Here is a 20,843-nt window from a genome sequence, read left to right on the forward strand (position 1 = left end):
AGCCAGGAACAGAAGTAAACTGGTGATTCAAAAGGAAGACTGCATTAATCAGCATTCTGGAGAGTGTGATTAGTACATTGATGAGCCAAAATGCCTATCAGGTAGGCTGTGTGTGGATAAATATCTACATGTAGCTATGACAGATCTTAGGTATAAATCTCAGGGAATCAGAAATTGCTAGTCTGGAAGACTATTAATGAGGCCAGTTTAAAACTTAAAAATAAACTTTACTGCATAGATATTCATTAACAATATACATTGCTAATGGTTAGTTCTTAATAATTATTAATCACTACACATTCAAAGCAGTTAGTCCTTAACAGTCATCCTAAATTAGCAACTAATATACAATATCACAGAGCTGATGCCATGTAATTAGCACCGTTGGTTACAGTCCTTGAGAGTCTCAATCATCAGGGTGATCAGGTTTAAGAGCTCTTCAATGAAGGATGTTAACACTGAAAAAGGTGTCCTTCCTTCGCCCTCCTCCAAGCCCAAATTCAAGATTTTCACCTTTTATAAAATATTGCAGTCTTTAAAGTGTTCTTAGCCCTTGAACTCTGACTCCTAGGACTTTGGGAGACGAGCAGATACTACTTCCCCAGGCTGCAGCAGGTGCCTTGCCTTGCCCATCACTTGGAGGGTCTTTCTTATTTGCTGCTGCTTTTCTGTGTTATACTTAAAGCAGTCTTTTCCCAGCCCTTAAGGTTGCACTTCTTCGATGATCAGTAATTGACCATCAGTGTGGTGCTTACAGTTCTGGGACCTTTGTTTTCAGCCTATGCCCATATTTCCAAGACCTTTGTTGTCATCCCAGGCTAAAACTCCACATCGTAAGGAGAGACATCTAGCATGAAGCTCCAGCTTAGGAAACCTTGCAAGGTTTCCTAACGAGTTGATAACAAGCCTAAGAGGCCAGAACTGACTGGGCCATATGCAGGCACAGTGAGGGTAAGGCTTGAGGTTTGTTTCTGGCAATAGCAAAATAAAAAAATATTTTTGCTGAACATGAGAAGTGTTTACAGGTTGTTTACCAGACATGCCTAATGAGTGTGATTTTGACAGAATTCAAAGCAAGCTAGTGTTAACTCCATTTGGCTTAGAATGCTTCTGCTTTTATGAGTGCACATGCTTTGGCCACATAGTAGAGTGGTTTGAATAATGAAAACTAGTAGTGAGAAACTGGTACATATTTGCTTGGTATTTTTTGGTTTTGTAGGACTTATGAAAGGAAGGAGGAAAACCAAAAGTAACAAGACTGACTATTGATATTGAAATAATTACACTGACAATTATTACAGTGACAATTCAGAGATAAGTACTGCAAATAACAGTATGGAAATAATTACAGTGACAATTCAGAGATAAGTACTGCCTTTAATTTACATGTTGCATGACCCACTTTGAACATTGACCAGAGAATAGTAGATGCCTTTTTCAGCCAGAAGCTGCTGATGGGTCCCTTGCTCTACGACCTTGCCGTTCTGGACCACGGCAATCTTGTCAGCATTCTGGATGGTGGAGAGGCGGTGAGCTATCACGATGCACGTGCGACCTTCTCGGGCTTTATCCAGTGCTTCCTGGACGATCTGTGCAATGAACAAACCAAAAGATGAACTATTCTGGCAGCTGTTGTGAGAAACACCCCAATTGCCATCTGTGAACTCAACTGTAACGTGACAGTGAGCAAAGGGAACCTGTGGCTTTACCTTCCTGTTTTAGAATTAGCCCATGTTGGCAAGGAGTCAAAGCTGTCCGAGCAGACTATGCCATGATAGCTAAGAGGATGAGATGGAACCAGGACAACAAGAGAAAATGGTCATAAATTGTAACAGGGGAAGTTCTCACTGGATATAGCAAATGTTTACTGCAAAGATAATTAAGCACTTCAACAGGGACAAAAGAGAGCTTATTGAAACTCCTTGGAGATTGTCAAGTACCCTACTGGGCACAGCCACTAAGCAACCTCGTTGGAATATAGTATTGGCCCTTGTTTGAAGAGGAGGTTTCATCAGGGACCTCCAGAGGTCCCTTCCATGACTGATTAATTATATATAGGAGTTAAATCAGTAATCTTGGGTCAACTACTATCATACTAATTCTCATGAGTTCACAGGAAGTCTCATTAATCATGTTTTTTTTTAAAGCTTGCACTGCCAGAAAAATACTAATAAGAATCTCTGCTTTCTTTTCTTTATTCTTTATGTTTATTAATACAGAATAAAATAGGAGATTAAATTTCTGTACCCAATTGGCACATAATTAAAAAAACAAAGAATCCTGGAATTATTTAACGACATTTTCCCATCAAACCTTATTTTTTTATGCCTGGAATTGATCAAAACTTAGTCTATAGGGTTTGAGCTGTTCTGATTATAGTATTTGTTATAATATTTGCCTATGAATACTAAGTACTTTGCTAGAATCTGTGTTGATTTTCTACAGCTAGATTGTACTTCTGTTATGCCAAGATTGCAGCTTTGGCATTAAAAAAGAAATAAGTGTTCTAGCAAGTTTTTCACCAGAAGTTTGCCCATTAGCCATGAATATATCAAGGAGTGCAGAGCAATGGGAGAAACAAGAAAAATTATGAAAGCAAGATTTGGTCATTTCACAGAAAAAAGGGTTTCTGGCAGCACCCTCATACTTTTCAGGTTCTGAAAGTTGTGCCTCATGATTCAAATTTGATAGCACTTTTCCAATGGAAGTCTAAAGAATTTCAGGCAAAGACATGCCTTCTTCATTGCTCTGTCAATCTGCCTACTGCTGTAAAGATGCAAAAAAAATTATATTTTTTTTTTGCAAGGAGGAGTAGGACCTTTCATTTCTTGCTAGCATAAATATGTAATTTGCATAAAACACCATATTTCCAGCTTTGGGCTTTAATCTGTGGGAGTGAAAACGATAATCATTATACAAAGAAACACGGATTTGGATTCCAGAGTCGTAGCTCACAATCAAGTTACCTTTTCACTTTCTGTATCTAAGGCAGACGTAGCTTCATCCAGCAGGAGAATTTGGGGCTGACGTACAAGAGCTCGGGCGATAGCAATACGTTGTTTCTGACCACCAGAAAGCTGGGTTCCTTTGTCTCCTACGCGGGTGTTGTATTTCTAGAAACAATATATTAAGATCAGATTATGAATGCAAATTGACCCTTAAGTGTATTTAAACATATTGACCCTGACACCAGCCATCTATGAAGTGCATATTCCATGCCAATAGCTCTCTGAAAACAGATGACCAGAATTGCTATCATCTGCCACGGATCTAGAGATCTTTCACTAGGAGACTTCTTTGTAGCATCAAGCATTTCGTAAATTCAAAGCAACAACCCCTCTGAGGTTGGAAAGGAACATTGTTCTCACTGAGGAGACAGAAAACCAAAGCTCACTGACAATCCTGGGGATCAAACCCGGCCTTAAACACGCCAAGCTAGCATCCTAACAAATCACTTATACTAACCCATCTCTATTCATCCTCAAGAAATAAAAAAGCAATGTATAAGATGTACCAGCTTCACGCCAAATTATATACCATATCTTTATATAGACATAGACATTTATACATATATTTATCTATATTTATATTTCAGTTATGTTTTTAATTTAGTTCTGTAAGTTAAGGCAGACCAATTAGGTCTCCTATATTTCAGTTTTGGACAGTTATGCTTTTAATTTAGTTCTGTAAGTTAAGGCAGACCAATTAGGTCTCTGGAAAAACTCATAATAGTCTTTGAGTTATTATATGTTTGGTTGCAAAAAGTACCAAAGATTTATGAGACATCATTATATATCACAAGATTTCTCTACTGAGTTTTGGAAAGAGCAGATCTTGATAAGTGATTAGAAACTAAACAGGAACTGAAAAAATCATGGGCTTTGGCCTTTGTATTTTTTCAAGAACTGCATAAAGCAGCTTAATAGCCTGAAATTAAGCTGAATATGTACAACATACAACTCAGCTGGGAACCTCCTTGATTCTGGAAGTTTTGATTTGTCAAGCCCACAGAAGAAAGGGCTATTAAACAACAAAACATGATTTCTACCTTGGGAAGTTAGTGAGTCACAAATTCTGCAGTTAGATGAGATTTCAAGGGAAGTGCGATTAGATGTTTAGCCTTTTCGAATACTTATTTGTAAACACGTTTTGCATTACTTTGTTCATTGCAGACCTTTCATCTGGCCCAAGATGTACATTATTATGTGTTGGTCATATATATATATGAAAGATTTTCTTAGTAAATTGTAGGAATACTAGAAATTTAAATTCTGACTAGGTATAACTGAAGAAATGCATAAAAATCTTGTCAGTCTAGCAGAGTCTTTTACACATTCTTGAGATAAAAAGGATCTTAAGAATTTAACCCACTTAAAAAACCCCACCCCACACTTCCAGTTCTCAATTAGACATAATTGTGGATTTTCTTCCCTGATATTTACAATTTTCAGCTCAATGGACACAATTTTCTCCAGTTCTGAGAAGGAGAGAAAAGAAGTAACTTACGTCTGGCAGAGAATCAATGAAGGAATGAATATTGGCTTCTTTTGCTGCATTCACTATTTCTGCCTGTGACACCTGCCGGGCGTTATCCCCATACGCGATGTTTTCAGCAATGGTGCAGTCAAACAGCATTGGCTCTTGTGAGACGATACCAATCTGAGCTCTCAGCCACTTGATATTGAGTGTCTTTGCACTTCTGCCATCAAAAAGCTGAGAAACCCAACATTTGAAATTTTAGTCACATGGCTATATATGTATTTGAGACTTACTGCAAATCCATACCCAGAAGTTGTGCAATTGCAGCTCTTTCTATAGAGATACCCTATTGAAAGCTAACATAATCCCTTGCCCTCCTTTTCCTGTATGTTCCAAAATTTTCTAAGGGCTATCATATAAAATTGAGCATAGTTCTTTCTGCTGCCTCAGTCCTTCTCTTTTCTTCAAGATTTAATCATGTATTTTAAGACCTGAAAGTGGAAGACAGGATATGTTGAGGCAACATCAAAGAACTTTGGGTAAAATTGTTTCATTTCTTTCTTTGGTGGGAAAACTTTCCTCTGTGTTGTGTATATATTCCCAGTGAAGGAACAGCTTGGCAGTAGCATTCCATTAACATAAAGGAAGAGTTGGGTTCATTCATTCACATGCTTCTAAACCAAGAACCCAATCTTAAATTTAATTGTGATGTAATGCCTGACAATGTACAAAGTTACTTCTGGATTCCTTAACATGTCATTTGCAGCCAGTTTTCTTTATTGCAACTCAGTCACACCTGCTAAATTTGGCTACTGAGTTGTTCTCATTGTCTATTAGATAAACAACAACAGAATTATTTTTTTCTGGATAGATCAGTTTCATAATTATACAAGTCCTATTGACTTGGACACAACCATAGCAGGACATTAAAAGGGCTGTTACATCACCACCAGAATCACCTGGTGCAGTGCTCAGGCTCGGCGTTGGGTGACATGATCAGCTGCCTAAATTGAAGAACTTCCCCTTTAGAGAATAGCTACTGACCATGATTAATCTACTAATCCCACAGTTTGTGCTAGAGCAGCCAATTCGCAGTCAGTATAGTTGTTTTTCAAAGGAAAGAGATCATAATGAACCTGATTCAAAATCCACTGAAACCAGTGGCAACATTTCTGTACCAGCAGATGTTAAGGGGAGAGGGGAAAGAAAAAGCAAGGAGACATTGCTTTCAATTACATCAGCATTTGCTATTTCTTTGTCCTAGAATTCCAATGCATTTGAAGACTGCTAAGGTCTGCTTCCTGTTCCTTATTTGATGTCAAAAGTCACTGATGAAGCTCGAGAACTCAGTTATTATGCATTTTGGATCCACTATACCAAATAGCACAATTTTTAGGCACAGTTTCTCTCTTTCCAGACCAACATAGCATTCTTCTGACAGTGCTTTTAAGCATACACTCCTTTCACTCAGTCCACAGCAGAGGGGGGCTTGTAAATTAGTCCACTGCTTTTGTGGTTTCTGTGTCAGAAACCTTCAGAAAACCATTGTTGGTTATTTATGGACACAAGGTCAAAAACTCTGGTGAGGAAGTTGAAGTAGTGTGGGAAATCCTAGATGGATTTAAACCAAAATTACTAAAATTATTTACAATCTATTGCTTGGTAAGTGGGCATACTCTGGAAAATTATTCGCTTTTAAGCACACACTCCTTTCACTCAGCCCACAGCGGAGGGGGGCTTGTAAATTAGTCCACTGCTTTTGTGGTTTCTGTGTCAGAAACCTTCAGAAAACCATTGTTGGTTATTTATGGACACAAGGTCAAAAACTCTGGTGAGGAAGTTGAAGTAGTGTGGGAAATCCTAGATGGATTTAAACCAAAATTACTAAAATTATTTACAATCTATTGCTTGGTAAGTGGGCATACTCTGGAAAATTATTCTGACAAGCAAAAATCATGATAAAAATTATATTTGTAATGATGTCCACTATTCTAGGAAAGAACATAGATAGCAGATTCTCTTACTACATTATACAGAAGTAGATGCATATATTTAATAACTTCTAAAGTGTTCTTAACATAAAATCCTCAGGAAATTTGCTCTGAATTCAAAGCCATCATTAGGCTGTAGATCAGGCATATTTTTACAACAAAGATGTTGTTTCATTAATTCGTTACAATGTGGGAAATCAGGGCTTTTTCCATTATATTATTTCATCACATTTAAATAAGGAATGCTGATGAGCCACTGCCTGTCTTTAACATTAAAAATGTTTTAAAAATTAAACTAGAAATATATGTTATACTTGATCACATCACGTAAAACCAAATAAGCACACTCTGACAACATTATTGACATATTCTTAGGAAAATGCTTACCATTTCTCCATCCAGTGGATCATAGAATCTCTCAAGCAGCTGAACGACCGTGCTCTTTCCACAGCCACTGCTACCAACAAGTGCCAGGGTTTGTCCCTTTTCTACTTTCAGATTCAAACCTTGGAGGATTTTGACCTCTGGTCGGTTTGGGTAGTTAAATGACACATCTTTGATAGTTATGTTTCCTCCAAATACTTCCTATAATTGAAATAGTATCACTGTTACATTTTTAAGAAAATTTGACAGGTTATTCAAATAGAAATGTAGAACTCGTTTTTCCCCACTGACACCAATGGTTTTGCATTTGCTGGAAGGCTGCTTTACCGCTGTGGTCTGAAACTTTTTGAAGCTATAAAATCAAAGTACAGCCCTGAACTATTTTGAAAACGCTCATAATTCTGCTGGTTGAATTCTACACAAGTTGTACCTTAACTAGATTTTCAAAACAAATAACGTTTAGACAACGTGGGTGAAAGCTGGACTCACAATGGAGAACTTGGTCTGTGTTATGTTTGGATAAAGTGTCAAGAATACATTGAGATAAGGAAGTAATCAGAAGTGAACAAAAAACCAGTCTGAAACAAGTGAGAAGAGTACTGTCCACACTGTCAATAAATAACATTACTCACAGGTTTCTCTCCTTCCTCGCTGTAGCTATCTATGGAGGGCACTCTTTCAAAGAGCAGAAACAGGTGGGCTGCTGATATCTTGGCTTTGGCATAGTCTGGAGCAAAGGAACTGCTTTGTCCTAATGCCATTGCACCAAACACAACTGCTGAAAACACCCTATAAAAGAAAACAGGAAAAAAATAGGTTAATAAATAGACAATGAAGACAAAGAAAATGGAAATGGGGCTGCATTCAACTTTTTGTTTTACTTGGAGAAAAAAGGGGACTAAATTTAAAAAGAATAAAGTAGCAACTATTATTGCTTTAATTATTCATTTAACTTCAGAAATTTTATTTTATGCTCTTTTAATGAAGTACGATAAACAAGCCTCCATCCCAAATACAATGTTTTGGTTACTTATTAGCACTAATTTCTTTAATTATTAATACTGCTTAACTATATGAAGTCTCAAGTGGGGCTAGGAGGAAAGTGGTCAATGGATGGTAAAACCATTCCTCTAATCCTGTTCTACTGTTGCTGTGGTTTCCTCTTTACAATTCAATGACCTCCAGGAGTTAGTGATTCGTTTTTAAGGCATCAATGAAAATAAGAAATTCAGCCTGTAACAAGATGAGAATAAAGATTTAATTTGCTATCACTGCTCTGCTGGAAAAAAATTGAAGGGTTCACAACACCAAGAAAAGGTAGAAAACTACGTTATTATTGTTTCCTGGTGAGTGTAGATGTATCTTTACAGGCTACATTAGAATGGTTTAAGAACCTGCTGTCCTCGGCTGTTAATTACTGCCACACAACATAGGATTACTCATCACTGAGAGATGGTAATTGACATATGAAACCTCTTAGCCTGTTTTAAGGTAAGTAAAATAAATTAATTTACATGATATTTTTATCTTTTATCTTCAGAGCTATAAAAACTAATCTGTTTTGTTCTGCACTTGAACAGCCTAAAAGGGCTCACACAGTTTTAGGTCAGACAATCCCTTCCAAAACTAATTGAACCACTGAAAGTTCACTCCAGCAGCTGGCTAGAGATGGGATGCAGACACTTTCCAACATCTTCTAGTCAAAATAAGCTGTGTTAACTACCTTTAATCAGGTTGCCAACAAAAAAAAAGTGGTATGACTGGCATTTCTTAGGTATCTGTATTGAGCTATTGCCTCTTAAATTAGAAATTATATTTCTTCCAAGTTTATATATGATCTAGAGGAATAGGACTTTGGTTTTGATAGGGGTTCTTAGGTATTATAGTCAATGATTGGATAAACAGTGATTATAACCCCAAAATATAAAGGTAAAAAGCTAAGCATATGCTACTTAAAATTTTGTAGAGTTTCTGTCCTTAAAGGCCTATGAAGTGCCCTTAGAGATACATAATTGTGCTATTCCTTGTATAATTTCAGATTGCAATGGATACATCTTCCAAGAATACTGCACATTAGAGTCATATTTTATTTGCAGTACCTGTTTAAATTAAAAATAAAACTCTCCACCTGACTATGGGTATGTACAGTACACTACATAATGTTTGAACATTCATGCTTCATACTTTGATTTCCCACACAAAATTGGTTCATCTAAGTGAAAAAGCTTATTGTCAGGATGTAATCTAAAATAATTTAGTTATCTTCCCCTTATAGTGCACAGCATATACCTTATGGTTTCCTTGTCTCCAATTACTTAATGTGTATTTTAGAGAAGATTTCAAATTTCAACGAATAAACCTGACATACAAAAACCAAAGACAACTATTACCTATTCTTAAAAAGATTTTTACAATATTATTATGCATCAATAAACGGGTACAACTGTTTTTCGTAGAATATACAGAGGACCTTACAGCTACATGAACAAAAAAGTTGGTGAGAATAAACCAAGTAGGTAGGATACTGTCTCAACCTGTAGACAAGAGAGAAATAGAGAAAAGAAAATCCAATATCAGGCCTACTTGAACAGCTCAGACTCTGTAGTCCCCTAGAGACTCTACTTGTTAATGTGCCTTCATTATATTTAAGCAGAGAAGGAGAACTTGCCTGTTTTCTCATAGCTTACCCAATAGTTCCAGTACATCTCTAGCAGTAAACAAAGAGCTATCTCTGGACTGACAGAAAAAAAAGATTGCAAAAGAGATACTTACAGAAACACACTTTTAAACTGCATGTGGCCATTCACCACTAGATAGGCCCCAAAGCGGAAACAGCCCGCGTAGGTAAAGAACATCATTGCTTGTGAAAGAGCAAAACAAAATCCAAATATATGTGCCTTCTTCACAGAATTTCTGCAAGAAAGAATGCATATTTTCATGAAAAGGTGCAATCATACCTAAGTCCTAGTATGCAAAAACCAATTAATTGGCTTCAGATGATACTGCTATGAATGGGAAGCACGCTCATACTGAAACACCACAATCCCTTGTCTCCTGTTAGGCTGTGTCCAAAAGAAAAGTCAGTCTTGTTTCCAGAATTTAATTGACTTCCAAGAATAGCTTGGAATATGGGTGCAGAAAGGGGTGACACCTTAGTTTCTATGTATGTTGTCTTACCATCTCACAGTTTGGGTGTTAAAACACTTCAGTCCATGATTACCACTTTGAAGATGTAAATTTTACTACTGCATCACATAAAAGGAAAAAAAGAGCACTTTTTGAAGGTTAGCCCACCTTCAGCCAAAGCCAAATTTTTGTGTCATTTTTTCTTTACTTGCAATTTTGTGTTAAATAATAACAAAGATATTAAACAGTTCATTATGATACACTCAACAGTCTGTTTCTTTCAACCCTATTAATACTTCTAAAAATGGCTTAATGAAATATTCAATTTATATTAAAAAGTTTTTAATTAAATATCTGAAATGCTTCAGGTGGAAAGTTAGATCAGGTGACTTCCAGAGCTCACTTAAAATTAACACTTTTCCAAACCAAGTGACATTGCAATAGAAGATACCAACATTATCACAGAAAATTAATTAAATCAAAGAACAAAAATGTTGTCTGATGGTTGCATTTGTTAATAAAAATATGCATAATATTTACATTAATTCTGATATAATGAAATTACAGAGTAAATAATACATACTAACAAAACCGCCAATGTTTGTCCAAGTAAATGTTTGTAATTTATTCTATAGTTTAAATACTTATATATTTTTTCAGTTTAGTTATTTTTATTATACCTGTATGGTACAACCAAATGTTCTCCATACATCGACTCAAATCTTTTTTCTCGAGTCAGACTAGCAACAGTTCTAATATTTACTATGGCTTCTGTGGCAATCTGCAAGAGAAACACAAATGTCTTAATAAAAAGTTAAGATCATATTGCAATTCCTTATTCTAAACCACTAAAAAAAATCTTCTGGAATATATTTTTTAATAATTATGAATCAATTAATTATAATTATTAATTAATATTAAACTAATGGACCTTTGGTATGAAAATTAAGCTTCTTACATTTTTCTTTTTACAACAGTGAGATTTTCTGATGATACTCAGAATTTTCTGATAAGGTCTCTTTAATGTCCTCCAAATAAGTAGTGAAAAAACATAAGAACAGTAGTGACAATTATGGAGAAGATATTCTCTAAGAAAAATGGCAATTTAGCATTCAAATTTCAGTCCATTGAATTTGGGGTATAATCAGAGTGTCCAGGTGACTTTTGTGCCTAGAGCCTAACTTCGGTCTCAGCAGAAAATATTGGATCTGATCAGTAACACTTGCTTTAAGGTTCTATATTCTTTAGTCTTGAGTCTTAGCATACAGAAAGGTATCTAGTGACATCTGAAGGCAGCAGATGCCATGTCTACATGGGAGCAAATGATTCAAGGCTCTTAAGTCTATACAGGTGCCCTGAAAGTCCTCCTCTCTGAGGCTAGGAGGCTGATGACCAATTCAGTCCATGTGCACGTAGAAGAGAATGATGCTTAGAAAAGGCAAACGGAAAATAACCATAACAATCACTTCACTCCCTCTATTCACCTCTGGTTTAAACACTGGGCTTGAGTCTGTGACCTCCACATGGCTTCGTGTGCAATACATGATATGTTGGGTATTCCAGTTGGCTTCTCATCGGGACGGATGTTTTCAATTTCCTAACGTATCTCAAATAGTATTAAACACCTATATCTAGGCCCTGTTCAGTTGCCAACCAGTTTAATTTCCAAGCATGGGTATTTTGCAGGAAAACTCACTTATAAGCACAGTGTATAAGGCAAATGCACAGTAATGATTTTGTTTGTAACTCAGAGAACTGTATGTACAAGAAAGTATTCATTGTACAAATGCACAGTAATAATTTTGTTTGTAACTCAAGAGAACTGTATGTACAAGAAAGTATTCATTAGCAAGAAATTAACATGGACAATGCCAACTGTAACGTAGCTAGACATTTGTAGACCTTGTCTACAAAAGATCCTCAAGGTTTTTAGATATTTTGCGGAAACATACATTTCATGCTTTATGCTTTTAGTCTAAGAAACACCACAAAGTAAGGCCAAGGGCAAATACAACCAAAGGAAAGTATATCTAGACAAAAGACTCAGGAATGAGTGAACTTTTCATCTTAATAACCAGAATTGGCCATGGGGTACAAGATTACAGTGCTGTAGGTAACTCAAGGTATAAAGCTGAAGCTAACCATTAGATGGCATCTGCCCAGAAAAAGGTAAGAAATCAGGTACCTCTGCTTGCATGTTATATTCATACAAATTTAGATCATAAAAGAAGGGCTTTCCATAGTAATGGTGTTTTTTCAGCACTGAATTCCTATTTACACTTGGGTTTTCCCCACAGGTGGGGGGCACCCCCTTATCCTTGGCATCTAAACAGTTGAAGCTGGGGAGTTTTTTCCCCAAGAGGGGGAGGTGCTGATCTCCTCTCTCTGGTGACCAGTGACAGGACACGAGGAAATTTTATCAAGCTGCATCAGGGCAAGTTCAGATTGGACATTTAGGAAAAGGTTCTTCACTGAGAGGGTGATTGGACACTGCAACTGGCTCCCCAGGGAAGTGGTCACAACAGTAAGGCTGTCAGAGTTCAAGCAGCATCTGGATGGCACTCTACACTGAAACTGGCTCCCCAGGGAAGCGGTCACAACAGTAAGGCTGTCAGAGTTCAAGCAGCATCTGGATGGCACTCTTGGTCATATGGTTTAGTTTTAGGTAGTCCTTCAAGAAGCAGGGAGTTGTACTTGATGATGCGTCCCTTCCAACTTGAGATATTCTATGATTTTGATTCTATGAACACAATGAAATTCTATTTTATTATATTCTGATACTGTATATTGTGTCTTATAGGAGACCAGAGTTATGGCAATTCACCACACACTTCAAATGTTTAAAACACAAAAACAAATAACCTCCATACCCCTCTACATTTATCTAAATTAAACCACAGACCTGAAAGCATCCTCCTTCATGAACTATTTCCAAGGGTTTTTAAATTGTGGTACTGTTATCATTGATCTAAAATATAGGGATATAATTATCTTATAGCCTCAGTAATGTTTGTGCCACTGCTTGAAAATTTGCACATAATTGAACTAACTCATTGATTTGAATGTAATACACAATGTTAATGATAACACAAAAATGAAATAGATTTTATTCTTAGCTATTTTGTCCCACCAATACCCAAAGGAGTCATCTTTTATTTTCATTAGTAACGTTAAGTTTAGCAACCCTTGCAGAAAGCAAATTTTCCAGGTAGAACTCCGTTTTCATTGAAATAAACTGATGTTAAAAAACTTTGTAATTTAATAAAATGCCTATACTGTAGTGCTTGCTCAGGTGGCCCTGAGAGGGACAACTCATATGTTGCTATGAAACATGTCTCAAGCTTTGCAAAAAAAAATCATAAATTTTTGTAATACCTGTGGTAATTCTTCCCAATCTGATGCATTAAGAAAGTCTCTAGTGCCTATTCCAAGAACTGTCAACTTTTTTCTGTCATATGTTACAACAAAACAATATGAAATAAATGTGTAGCTATTAGAAAGGAGAAGCAGAAGAAATGTAGTCAGTTGAAAGGAAAGGAAACGCATCCCTTGGTTTGTACAAAAAAGCCCATGGGAAGGTCATTACGCAGAAACACCTGTGGACTCGGAGGGACAAAAATGTTCTTCAGCAACTTTATGGACATGATGGAAGGAAATAAACCCCATTTAGTAAATAGAGTTACTAGGTGGGGGTTCAGATCCAGATTAAGACACCTGAATTTCTGTGTCTAAGCTACTAGTGCAGTCCATGAATCCCTATTCAACAGGGCTAGAAAGCAGCTCAGCTGCCCAGGCACTATGCACATAACTAGTCCCTTTCTCCTTCCCATCACCTGGCACGGGAAGGACTAACTCAGTTGCCCACGTGCAGGTGGCTTGTGCCCTTGGAGATGCTCTAGGATACTGAAAGCATTTGGGTAAAGCATGGTAGATACAACATGGAACATAGAGTAGCCCCATACCCTTCAGGAATGGCAGCTGGAGGCCACTCAGACACTACGGCACCTCCGATAACTGTAAAGGGACATTAGATGGCTAGCACTGATACAGACACGGACATTTCAACACCAAATCTGAACATTAGTGCCATTCCTTTTGCCCATGGCCTTAGATAAATTCTTCTCTTCTCAACAACTTTTTAAAACAGTAGGACGTATGAAGGGATTTTAGAAAAGTTTTACCTTGAAGAAAGCAATATCTGGGAAGTGATGAAATAGCTGTTCTGTTCCAAACGGCTTTTAGGAATGAAGTGACATTAAATGCCTTCCTTTAATTTCTTAAACAAGAGACTAGACTTCTTGCTTTTCAGTTCTCATCTTTCTCTTCCACTCAAGAAATAAAGGAATGGCAAACTGACTCAGAAACCAGTGCATATATACATATTAACCCTGGAATCATTAATAAGATGAAAGAGAGAGAGAAAAAAAAAGAAACAGTATAATATATATGATAGATGGCATGCCAAAAAGAGATGACAAAAGAAAAAAGAGAATGTCAAAATGAAGAGGGTTGCAAAATAAGGAAAATGGAGCAGATCAGAACAGGAAGGAGAAAAGAATGTTCCTGAATAGTGCTTAGCACATGCTGGGGTTTATCAATTGTAAAATAAATAGGGGTCAGTAACAGAAGCCTTCAGTTATGCTCTGTAGGTCTATTCGTGTAACTACACAGAGTCTGGCTGGCTCTGGAAGTTAAATATTATATATTCTGTATTTGGAAGTAATGCATCCACCAACAATGCCTTGGTAAACATGACTTTATACATTAAACAGAAATAGATAAGCTTCTCCAGACTCACCTTTCCTGCAGCTTCCAGCTCTTTTTTATCTTTTTTAGCATGCCCAGCCAACATCTTCATTTCAATCATTCCTGCCACTGCAATGATTGGCACAACAGCTAAAAGTAGCAGGGTCAGCTGCCAGCCATAAACTAATGATATAATAATTCCAGTCCCCAGGTTAGCTACATTTTGGGCAATTAATGCTAGTCTGACACCAGTTGCCTGGAGGAAAAAAAAGACATTTCTTGCTAAAGTAACTGCATCATAAATATGGAAAGAATTTTCACCTATAATATTCCCAATTCTCAAAACTCTATTTAGAAAGTCTGAATTCAGTTTTGCTATTTTTCAGAATGGGAGTTTCTTAAATGATTTTGTAAAAAAATTATCTAGATCACATTTAATTCTTCTCTCCCCATATTCTGATTACTTAAATTTGCACTGCAATTTCTAAATTCTGCTCTTGAAGCTGAACGCACTTTAAGCATATCACATATTTACATTTACAGCTAAACATTAAAATCTGTCACATTTTGTAGATCATGCAGCTAGCTTTAGAAGTTGTTCATAAGAAAATTAAATTTTTAACTTATAAAACCAAAAATATTATGGATTTCCTCAGTTCAGAAAAAAAAGCACATAACTTCATGTAACAGTAACAATTTGCTTAAGCATACAAGAATAATTACGTTCAGTGCTCTTTAACCTAATACAACAGACCCCTGAGAGTCCACAAATTACTCAGAAAGAATCTCCAAAAAGCAACAAGGAATAGGAAGTCTGTTGCTATTATGTCTACTTTTTTCATATAAGGAATCTGGACAATCAAACAAATAATAGGAGGTCATAAACTGAACAAATTTAGATTTATATCTTTAGGTAAAAAAAAAGTTCTAAACAGACTATTTAGATAAAGAGATTCCCAATGAATTTGTTTAATAATGAACATCACAATGCAGTACAGTAGTAAAAGTTAAAAAAAAGGTTTATTTGGAAATTATTTCATTAGCTTATATTTATATTATAAAACACATCAGTGCGTTCTATACCAACTATCATTTTTTAGTAAATTCTAGTTGTCAAAGTCAAGACTTATCCAACCAGTCAAACCCAAGCTGCAACTTTACTACTTACTAAACCAAATATGAAAAATTCCAAAATGAATTTTTACTTACTCCTTTCACTTGTGAGGCATCATTAGCAAGTCTTGTCGTTAAGGCTCCAGTGCTATTTTTAGGATTATCAAACCAGCCCATGTCCTGCAACAGGAAACATTTTTCTTGGGACCAGTTTTTGGACATTTCATATAAACCACAAAGTAAAACCGAGGTCTACCTAATATAACTGAGTTCAGCATCACAAGACGTGACATGGTAAGTGTCACAAGTGTACGTGGCAGTGCATCAGTTCTACATATTTAATTAAGTCTAATTCCTTCATTGCACAATGAATATGTTTTTTTAAAAAAGTCTGTGCTTGCAGATGATACCATGTGTATGCTGCCACCGCCAAGAAGGAAGGAGAGCAGCCCGGGGGCTTCCCAAAACTGAAATCTACTCTTCCCCACTACCGCTGAGTCTGCATCTCCCTGGAGGAGTTGACTCTTCAGTCACACTCCTTCACAATTGCAGAGCTGTTTGGGCATGAATTAAGTATAGAGCATTTTCAAGGTAAAAACTCCCAATTCATTGCTTTGTTTCTCCTCAGATTGAAGAGGGTTCTTGGGAAGCTACAAGACAAAAAAACCCCAGACTGGTCTATCTGATCAAATTCAATTGTTGAGGTCAGGTACATAGTTTATAATTTATTCACCATGTGACCAAATATCTGATTTAAACTTTCATGTGTAATATGCACTGAATGAAGAACTGGTGATGTAGTACAGGCATTTGTGACCTCCAGACTCAATTGTAAGATTGTTCTTTCATTAGGTTTGCGGTGAGGCTGATCTATAAATCATAGTTTTTCAGACCACAACAGCTTTCTGTCTGCATTGCAAATAGTCGTGTTCACATGAAGCAAATTCTGTGTCTGCATGTAGCTTTATGTGTAAGACATAAAACCTCAGAAATATTACATTGTATATTTGAAAATCTAAAATATTGATCCTGAAATCATGCAAGATTAAAGCCAATTTAGATAACTACATGAATTACTTTGAAACACTATGAAATATTTGTATTTTAATTTGGTGAAAGCAGTTTTAGATTTAAGTATACAATCTCACTATTTTATTAACTAACAACAGTTACAGATTTGGGAACTCTTTGAAAGACACCTTCAAGAGATAAAAAAATATGTAGCTGTACATATCACAATTTAAATCAGGCGTTTGAAGAGTTACAATGTAAGTTGAACTGTGTTGCATTTCTGGAGAGGAGAAAGGGTGCTGAGAAAGCACAGCAGAGCAGTGAACACACCATGGGATACTGTTAGTGCATATCACCTTGTCAGGCCACAGTGACTTGGCTGTAAATCTGAGTCCTTGCAAGGGCTACTGCTGAGAAAGCACAGCAGAGCAGTGAACACACCATGGGATACTGTCAGTGCATGTCGCCTTGTCAGGCCACAGTGACTGGGCTGTAAATCTGAGTCCTTGCAAGGGCTACATAAAAAGCAATTGTATTTGTATTGATTTAAGCCTCTCCTTCTAAGGAGACTTTGCTTAACCCCATGTTACTGACCCAATTGGTTTCTAGACTGATTTAAAGAACCTTCTCTGCAGACAAGCCATCATATGATAGAATAATGTAGAATATGGTTATTTTATGATATCTATACAATTATTTTTAAAACCCTGGAAGTAAAAAAAAATATTATCTTTACCTGTCTAAGCATTGCTTTAAATGCCATGAATCGAAGCCTCATGGTAAGAATTTCTCCAGCTTTGCCAAACGTGAAACCCTATTTGAGAAAAGGTACAATGCTTAGCATACTATTACACTTCTTGTGTTTATTCAAGAATTATTTCAGATCCATTGTCAAAGTACAAAATATTGCAGTCCTGATTGCACAAAGCAAATATAAAACCAGGTTTATAGTAGGTTCACAGTACAGACATTCAAATATTATTTCTCAAAAAAATCCATAGAGCATAGCAATATTTCCCAAAGTTGCTTCACTTGCATGCCTCAAGGAAAAGATCACTAATCAGCCATTTGACTTCATTTCTATCTGAGGTGACATAAGTCAGATTTAAACAACTGGCTTTTGGGCCACTCGTTGTAGGTTAAAGACTTCATAAGGCAATCTGGGTTCATTGAAACCAAAGGCCAATTCCCCATGGATTTCAATGGATTTCTTCCCTGGGATCCCAACACAAACTGTCCCTGCTGTCAGCAGTAAGACAGAAGGGACGTTTCATAATGAATTGAACATATTTTTAGCCAGATATATGAATCAATTTAACAAGATACAAAGAGGAATGTGGTGGTTAAAATTTTGGGAAGATATGCTGTTCCTACAATTTAAAATGGCATCAGTGTTTATAATTAGCTTTGTTTAGCTCACTACCACCTTTATGTGATTACAAACAGTAATTGTCTGGAATTTACATTTGTGAAATTGAATATTTTTAAAATACAAGCCACAGATGCAACTGGACTATGTGGTGCTAGGAAAAATTATTATGGTGTATTCCAATCAGCAAATATTTCTCAGTTAACTTGGATCATTATCTTTGCTGTACTCCTATACCATCAGTAAATTTGCACAAGTATGTGACAGAAAAGAACCGTAAAAGTACATCAGCAAACGGGCACTATTTAAAGAGATTTTAACTTTTTTTTCATTGACACTAAGAGATAATGGAGATACGTATTAAGAAGATAAAAATTTTTAGTAAATTTCAGATCTGGTTTCTAAAACATAACAAACAATTATAATAAAGTTAAAATAATAAAACATACCTGAAAAAAGAAGGTAAAAAAGGAAATGATCCCAAGTACTAAAAACAGCAGTGAATACAAGTTGCTCTTTTCTCTTAAAATTTTGACATCTGTTTCTGAAAAAATCTATAAAATAATATTTAAAACAACATTTTTAAAATCAACTAATAATCTAAAATTCTCCCATATTTCTCAATAGCTATGTTTGGTAGTCATTTGCATTCATATAAAATTAAGCATATGTTACATGTGACTGTAAGTGTAACAAGCAAATTTCAGGTTGTAGCAAAATTTTTAGGATCTTATAAATCTCATACAGTTCTTCATATTTTTGTAATAGTGCTTCATCCACTCCTCAGCTTCATTATGCCATGATTGTTTAAGACCTGATTTTATTAAAGATAAATTTTGTGGAATTTATAATTTTTTGCATATTTTATTCAAACTTACCCCTATAATTTCTGAAAATATGATTGCAAATGCAGGCTGTAAAGCTCCATTGATAATTGCACATAAAGTTCCAGCTACAAAGTATGGCCATTCCGTTTTGTTCAACTTCATAATTTTCAGAAATGAAGCTGGAGGTAATTCTTCCTCCTAAGAAATTAGAATTCTGTTAGGATAAACATGTATCTATTTGGAGAAATATGGAGAAAAAGAGAGATTAATAGTCAATTTCCTACTTCCAGAATCTACTCAGGGTAATTTAAAATGTATATTCTAATAACACAAAAAAAGAAGAGATTGTACATTTCTTTTTGTTATTTAAATACAAGGAAAAAAGAGCTGCTAGAACATATTTACAGCTCTTGTCATCATATTTTAGTTTATCTATATCTTTTTCATTGATCAATACTCTTGGCATTGGTCAACAGTGACTGAATTACTCGTTCTGGGCATATGGTTGAGTGTCATCCCGGACTAGATTAATTAAGCTAATTGTTCATTAAGCAATTTATAATGGCAAAATATTTGTTGCAAATATGAATGCAATTATATTTGTTGTATGATTTTTTCTGTAAAGCTTCCTCTAAGAGTTTATGTTGGGCCAAATGTTCTGTTTCTGATCCAAAAATGAATGTTCAACCTGCATAGAATATGACTGTATGGTGTACAAATATATGTAAGTATATTTCTTTTATAGCAAATTGATTTTGAAGAATAAACTCCTCCTTGTAATGGTGAGAATAACAAAACAAGTTATGGATATTATTATCATAGGTTATTTAGAATTAGAAAATTCTCATGGGTTTTTTTCACCCCTACCAAATGCCTCCTTCTTCTTGTACCTTTTTAGAGCAGGATAATGAATTTAATTTCAATGTACTTTGTTGAAAGGAATCAGAGTTCACAAGCAGCATTGCAAACACACTTACAGGTGAACTCGTTTTCTCATCAGGATCACCATTTTGTGCTCCTGGCTTTTTCATGCTTCTCCGAGTTGATCGTCTTCTCAATCCCTTTGTTAAGGATTCTTCAAATTCTGGTTCAGATTCACTTTTTTTGACACTAAGTACATTCTCATGTTTTTCTGATGACGGATCTTCAGCTTCTATTGCCTAATAGAGGAAAGAACATGATGCTAAGATTAACTATACTTACATTACTTTGAACTTTTAAAAATTATTAGGTTATCAAAGTAAAAGTAACTTTGATTGTTTCAGTAGAAAGAGATGTGGGGAAATCAATATAGAATGCTATAAAGCAGATATGAAAACCTGCATTATATTTGAGTAGATGTCTATCCTCAGAGCTTGATTCATATATGTGTACCCCACCTCTCAAGGAAATATCTGAACTAAGTGGAGGGCAGGGGAGTGGAAGTAGCCACTCTTTTTTTATGAATTAACTCCTAAAAGAGTTTTAAATTCAGTGTAAACCATTTGCACCCATCTTGGGATTTTTTTGAATGAGTTCTCAGTGGATACACTGTTTATTCATGAAGTGAGAAAAAACTACCCTTCTTTACCACACAACACTTAGAAATTCTTGACTTAAAATGTAGTACTGAAGTTCAGGATGGAAAGAGGTCAAAAATAGATTCTAACTGAAAAATGTGAACACTCTGGTACAGAGCCCTACTTTTGGGGTTGTTTTGCCAGTTTCTTTGACAGAATAAATAAATGTCTACCCACAACTGAGGTATTTAACATTAATGGATTCAAAGTTTTCAACATGGATTTTTTTTTTCTTCCA

At 35.8% G+C, this 20,843-nt stretch overlaps 1 protein-coding gene across 5 annotated transcripts in view; it reads right to left on the bottom strand.

The window, feature by feature from the left end:
• Positions 1-206: 206 nt before the first annotated feature.
• The window catches only part of ABCB1 (ATP binding cassette subfamily B member 1), a 55,508-nt gene continuing 34,871 nt past the window's right edge, over positions 207-20,843 (bottom strand). For all 5 annotated transcript variants that reach the window (XM_014952958.1, XM_014952962.1, XM_014952957.1 and 2 more), the window contains 14 exons: positions 20,024-20,206; positions 19,098-19,244; positions 18,669-18,773; positions 17,587-17,664; positions 15,936-16,019; positions 14,779-14,982; positions 10,661-10,761; positions 9,627-9,767; positions 7,487-7,643; positions 6,858-7,055; positions 4,507-4,713; positions 2,967-3,113; positions 1,326-1,589; positions 207-1,292 (listed from right to left, as the gene is read on the bottom strand). In XM_014952958.1, coding sequence (XP_014808444.1) covers positions 1,383-1,589; positions 2,967-3,113; positions 4,507-4,713; positions 6,858-7,055; positions 7,487-7,643; positions 9,627-9,767; positions 10,661-10,761; positions 14,779-14,982; positions 15,936-16,019; positions 17,587-17,664; positions 18,669-18,773; positions 19,098-19,244; positions 20,024-20,206 — 1,959 coding nt within the window. In that variant the 3' untranslated portion in view covers positions 207-1,292; positions 1,326-1,382. The remainder of the gene's footprint in view (positions 1,293-1,325; positions 1,590-2,966; positions 3,114-4,506; positions 4,714-6,857; positions 7,056-7,486; positions 7,644-9,626; positions 9,768-10,660; positions 10,762-14,778; positions 14,983-15,935; positions 16,020-17,586; positions 17,665-18,668; positions 18,774-19,097; positions 19,245-20,023; positions 20,207-20,843) is intronic.

This window comes from Calidris pugnax, unplaced genomic scaffold (genome assembly GCF_001431845.1).
Source record: "Calidris pugnax isolate Ruff unplaced genomic scaffold, ASM143184v1 scaffold181, whole genome shotgun sequence".
In the NCBI taxonomy this organism is placed as follows: Eukaryota; Metazoa; Chordata; class Aves; order Charadriiformes; family Scolopacidae; genus Calidris; species Calidris pugnax.